The 6,000-nt window shown below is 47.7% G+C and overlaps 1 protein-coding gene across 2 annotated transcripts in view; it reads left to right on the top strand.

The window, feature by feature from the left end:
• The first annotated feature begins 2,366 nt into the window (after positions 1 to 2,366).
• Positions 2,367 to 6,000, top strand: part of WLS (Wnt ligand secretion mediator) — a 106,518-nt gene continuing 102,884 nt past the window's right edge. The window contains exon 1 of one of the 2 annotated variants that reach the window (XM_024734641.1): positions 2,367 to 2,713. In XM_024734641.1, coding sequence (XP_024590409.1) covers positions 2,608 to 2,713 — 106 coding nt within the window. In that variant the 5' untranslated portion in view covers positions 2,367 to 2,607. The remainder of the gene's footprint in view (positions 2,714 to 6,000) is intronic. The other variant, XM_024734640.1, reaches the window with a different exon arrangement.

Below are 6,000 nucleotides of genomic sequence, written 5' to 3'. Positions count from 1 at the left end.
GCCTGTTCAAAATAGGGGATCATATTTGTGGGGAACCAGTATTTTATCCCAAGCCTCTGGTTTCCAGATGTGGACACTGGAACATAAGGAGTTAAGCCAGTTACTCTGAAGAGATGCATTTGGGAGCTACAGGGATGGGGTGTGTTGTAGCAGTTGATAGAAAAATGAGTTGAGGACTCATTAATCTTAAACGAATAAACCAATGCAGCTAGCCAAGAATATCTTATGGATCCAATTCAAACTTGAAGTGCGTGGGACACCCACTTCTTTCTTCTTAAACAGTGAAATGTAATATCAAATGGAGAGTAAATCTTGATATTGAATCCTGTCAACCTTACTTTAGAAATATCCCTTGATATTAAAAAAAGGAATTCTAACCCTAAGGCATTATTATTAAAATGTGTGGAAGTTGCCAGCTTGTTGAGATGAGAACACAGAATGTGGAGTTAACTAGCAGTAAGGTGAGAAGGACATTCTTACTTCTTCTTATGATGCTCTGGAACCAATTCTGACAGGGAAAAAAAATGATGTAAGATTCTGAAAAGGTAAAGAAGGAATGCAAAAATAACCCACGCTGGTCTATCTATGTTTGGGTACCAAAGTGTTGACCGCTATTGTTCACAAAAATTCTGTCTATTTTTGACCATTTGCCATTTGATCTGCTGTTCTTTAAAGTAAAGATGGTTAATCACTATTCAGTGAATAACAGCTAGTCTGGGGCTCCTCCAGGTCAAGGGCAAGCGTCTTCACATCTTGGTATCCTCAAGTACTTAGAAAAGAAAACTTGGGACAAGTTAAGGGCGCAATATATGCCTATTGGTTAAAGGGTTAAAGGAAAGAATAAATAAATAGCAACTGTATCCTCAGAACTGTTAAAAACTGTTAGACTCCAAGGAGATGGAATTTTATATATGTATGGTTTGGCACCTGTCCTTAAGGAGTTCCTGGTCTAGCTGGAGATTAGAATCAAATACTTCTATTAAGTGTAACCTGCATGGCATCTTCTATAAGGGCACTGAGAAATCAGGAACAGAGTAGAGGAGGAGACAGGACTTGGGATATTCCCTTGGCATGAAGAGGGTGTAGGTGGAGGCGAGGGACAAGAAACCAGGCAAGTAAGGGGTGGTGGGTGGTGGAAACTGTGTATGTGTGAGAATAGGGTGTTACCAAACCAAGGGTCTGTTGGGCAATGTGAGCTATACTGGCCAAGTGGCTAGTTTATGTAACGTGGAACAGCCAGGCCCAGGAATTTAGACTTGATGCAGCAGGAAATCTCTAGAGTCCCGCTTACCTTTCCCCCTGGAAGATAAGCATAAATATAAATATATCCTTACACAGAGAGGACAAACATTGTAACTTAATTTGTGTTCCCTCTAAGGCAAATAAGGTCTCAGGCTTTTGAAATGCACACCGTGGGCTTGCTTTCACATTCACTTATTTATTCATTCCACAAAACTTTACAGAGGACCTAATAGAGCTAGAATTTTGTTAAGCACCACGGGGGGTACAAAGATGAAGAGCACCCGGTCCCTATCCCCCAGGAGTTTACAGCTAAATGGTGGAGACAAACGTGTACACACAAGTCCTTGCAATAGGAGGTAAGAACATAAACACAGGAATTGTAGGGGCTTAATGTCCGGAGATATTAAAAGGAGGTGGTTTAGAAAGTTAGAAAGATTGTTCAGGCGAGCTGGTTTTTAAATGAGGTTTAAAACTCCGATGGGGTAGAATATATTTTCTTTCAAGGCAAGAGCCAGGGTTAAGGCTCTGGAAACCTATGGAGTGGGGGGATAATGTGGTAATGAACAGTGGCCTGATCTGGCTGGAGCGCAGTGTTCCCCAAGGGGTGCAGTGGGGGGATTTAGCTGTCTATTTGCCCAATAACGAGGCTGGGATCAGGCAGAAGGAAGCCCAGCTGAGACTTTATTCCGCATCTCCGTGCTTTGACCTAAGCATCTATTGGGTCCCTTTAAAAGATTCTCCTCCTCTTTCCTAAAGAGGGTTCTAGCAGTTGGGGGTGGGGACCGTTTCCTAAAGTCAAGGCGTAAGTTAAAGGTCTGCCGAGCTGCCCACGGGGGATTTAAATCTCGCACCAGAAGAAGAAACGTGTGGGAAGCGGAGTAGGGGGAACCCACTAAAGAACAACATCAACCCCCAAACGACACGAGCCCCTGGCGGGACAGGTTGCCTTCCAGACCCGGGAGCGGGACACCAGCACCCGCCAGAGCTCGGAGACCCGCACTGGCGGGCAAGAGGGAGTGGAAGAGCGGGAGGTAGGGAGGGAGGGAGGAAGCGCGAGAGGGAGGGAGGAAGAAAGGGAGGGAGGCGGCGTCATGTGATCCGCTTCCCTGCTCCTTTAAGCGTCCACAGGCGGCGGAGCGGCCACAATCACAGCTCCTGGCATTGGGGGAGCCCGAGCCGGCTGTGCCGGGGGAATCCGTGCGGGCGTCTTCCGTCCCGGTCCCATCCTCGCCGCGCTCCCGCACCCCTGAAGTTTTGCAGCGCCCAGAAAGGAGGCGAGGGAGAAGGGAGCGTGAGAGGAAAGGGAGCAAAAAGCACACCCTAAAACATTTATTTCAAGGAGAAAAGAAAAAGGGGGGCGCAAAAATGGCTGGGGCAATTATAGAAAACATGAGCACCAAGAAGCTGTGCATTGTTGGTGGGATTCTGCTCCTGTTCCAAATCATCGCCTTTCTGGTGGGAGGCTTGATTGGTAAGTGCGAGAGCTGCAAACTTTTCCCCCTTTCTCTCTTTTCGGGCCCCTTCCCTCTTTGCCTCTTCGGCTACTTGTTACAGTATCACTGCCTTGCTTCTATGATCTAATTAGTCCGGCTATTGTGCTTAAGAAAGCAGAGCTCCATGGGGCTCCGTGGGGCACAATCCAGTCTAGTGGCTAAGAGAAAAGGAGGGGGAAAAGTTTTGGCCTAGTTTCAGTATCCACTTGAAAGGAAGGAGGGGGGTAGCGGGGGTGGGAATCTTAAGCATGGCGACGGATCGCGCGAGGAAGCGCTGGGTTACAAAGTTGATTGCCGCTCCCCCCGCTTTTTCCCGCGTTCCCCCCCTTTTCCTCTCGCTTCCCTCCCAATCAGCTCCCGGAGGGCAACGTAATCGACTTTATTAGGAACAACTGAAGAGTCAGAGAACTGCGCCCGGCGCAAACCCAGAGAGCCCTGTTACAGGGCTGTGATCTCTGCATGTGTAAACGCTTTGGGTTGTCTCAGCTGGGGGCTGAGAGTTTGCATTTTGGGTCCTGACCTTCGTGCCCTCAGCTTCCTCGTCGCACTCCCATCCCACGCCCCGCAGTGGCCGTCCGCAAGGTCCGAGCCTTGGCCCGGAGCCTGGATGGGGTGAGGTACGGTGGGAGAGAGTCCTTGGATGGAGCTGCGGGAAGTTGGAGAGGTCGGAGGGGAAAGGCGTATCGGAAAGGTGTTGCTTTTGGCCTCCCGCCCTCTCGCGAATCTCCCCTCCCCCACTTCTTAGAGCTCCGAGAGCCGGTGAGTCTGGAGCCCCGGGTCCTGCCTTGGCGGCTAGGAGGGCGGCCTGCGCCCCCGCCGCAGCCCCCCGCAGGTGACAGCTCCCCCCCTGGGAGACCTCCCCTGGCGTGCATCGTCCGGACCTCTCGAGCCAAACACGCTTCCGGGTGAAGAAGACGGTTTCACGGACCTTCCACTCAAAAATACTCCCTTCTTCTCGCCGTGTCTCCATCTCCATCCATCCTCCCGCCTCTCCGCACACTCGCTTTCCCCTTACCCTCGAGATTTAGGACGGCCCGGCGCAAACTTCAGCGCCAACTTCGCCAGGGGTGCGGATGAGAGGCTTGGCTTCCGTATTTCGCAGATCTGTAAAACTTTGCGGAGTGGAGAGTCTACGGAGGGGCTTTCTGCGCGCGTCCCTTTTCCGGAGCCCGCGCGGCGCGGGTGTCGTCGTGGTCGTGAGAGCTGCACAGGCTTGGGCACCTCGAGTCCTGTGCCTGGCGTTTTGTCTCCAGACTTGGGTTTGATGGGAACAAATGAAAGGGAGTCTGGTTTTGTAAATCACCGTAACATCCAAGCTAATTGTTTAAACAAAGGAGAGTGGGTGAAGCTTCACCAAGGAGAGAAATTTCTGGAGGAGATCGTGCCTTTCGCTGTGTGTGTATCCACAAAGCAGAAGGAGGTTCGGAGTTTTCCAAGCTCATATCCTCAATTTGGGTCAAACAGCTTAATCTTTTTTATTCCTGGAACCCTCCCTCCCACCCCTCCCGTTAGGAGCTCCTGTTTAGCTACGTGCAATCTCCATGTTTCCCTGTATTGGATTTTTCGAGGCTCTTAATACATTCTCTACTGGGAGCTGAAGGCAGCCTTCTCTGTGCCCTCACGGTGATTATGCAGCGGTTACAATTACACCTCTTGTCTCCCTTGATGAGCAGTTGCAGTTAGATGCCATTGGATCTTGTGTGATTTCAGTGGCAGACCATAATTAAAATTTCTTGCACCTTGTGCTTTCAGAATTAAATTGGCCTATTATCCCTGTCTGACCTTCATCCTCTTTGAGGTTTTTGCAAAAGCAGTGAACCATTACACATAGTTCCCTGGTATTTGTTGGTGTGTTTCTTTTTCTAAAGTTGATCTAGCCCATTATCCACTGTTGTAGGTTTCTTAGGGCACTTCTGGAACTAGCATAATTTCTGGAATCTTAGTACTGTGGAGAAGGTCCAAGGGCACTGGTGAGTGGCTGCTGGACATTGGAGTTTCCATAGGATCAGAACAGTTGTATGTTCAAAGAGGGGTTTGTTTGGAGTAAGTGGTGCCAAGGGTTGTTTTTCCCTGAGAACTTGATTAGTGACCGTATCTGATAACAATCTCAAAAAGTTAGTGATAGGTCTAGATTCCCCTCAGTAAATCAACTGATTTAATTCCATCTTTACTTGAAAAAGAAAACTATCTCTGTATAACACTTGTTGGGGGAAATCGTTGTGTACGTTTACCTCTTACCTCTCCTCCTTCTTCAGTTGCCAAGGCTATGTCCCTAGTTCTGGCCTGAAGGCTGAAAAGATCAGATCCATTTCACCGCAACACTTGAATAGTGGCTTAGCCTTTACCTCAACCAGTTATAGAGTAGTTTTTTTCTTTTTTTGCTGTTAAACAAATCTAAGAACTTAGGTATGCTATAAGACAAAAACATGGGAAATAAATATCAACAAAAGGTAAGTGATATGTTTTCCCACCAAACTTCCCTAAACTGGAAAGCAGGTGAAACTAAGCAAAGGATGGAACTTCAAGAAAGTGAGTGAGTGGAATCAGTAGCTGAAGAAGTGTGTAGGCTGGAAAGTCTAAGTAAAGTCCAGAAACCTCCTCTTCCACGCTCCGCAGTGAGAAGAGAACTTCTTCACTGCTCAACCCTATTGATGCGTAGGAAGTCCGGTATCTTGGGTGTGCAGTATCTTTCTAATTCATCAGCAGAGGCCAAGTGAGAAAGTGAAATCTTCACTTTGAATTGGCCTTGGTATATAATGTTCCTTTTTGATCACTGTTGTCCTAGATGAAAGGAAACATGACAGCCTAGAAAGGGGAGGATCCGAATGGCAAAGCTCCTGATGGTAAGGGTGTAAGTACTCCACACACGCAGACGCAAAACAAAAGCAATCAACCGCCACCCCCAAACAATAATGACAAACCACGCACCCAAGGTGACAGGCAGTTTTTCAGTTAACCAACAGGCTTCAGTCTCCTCATTGGTAGGTTGATGAATTTGAGATTCCTTTCAGTTGTGAAATTGTATGAATTTTTCAGTGCTTAAGTTTTATGTGGCATTCAGGCTGGTGTTTGGTTGTAGCCTTCTAGAATTGATGGGGAAAAATTTAAACACTAGGTAAAAAGAAAATAAGAGGGATTGGGTTTTGGTTTAGTCAGCTTAAATCCTCCCCTGCTCCAACAGCCTTCTTAGAACCAAGGTTTTTTCTGCTTGTTTTTGTGCTTGTTTTGTTTGTTTGTTTTGTGCCAGGGTCTGTATACTGCTAAG

This window comes from Neophocaena asiaeorientalis, unplaced genomic scaffold (genome assembly GCF_003031525.2).
Source record: "Neophocaena asiaeorientalis asiaeorientalis breed wild unplaced genomic scaffold, Neophocaena_asiaeorientalis_V1.1 scaffold15, whole genome shotgun sequence".
NCBI lineage: Eukaryota > Metazoa > Chordata > Mammalia > Artiodactyla > Phocoenidae > Neophocaena > Neophocaena asiaeorientalis.
This window is presented reverse-complemented; position numbering and strand designations above follow the sequence as displayed.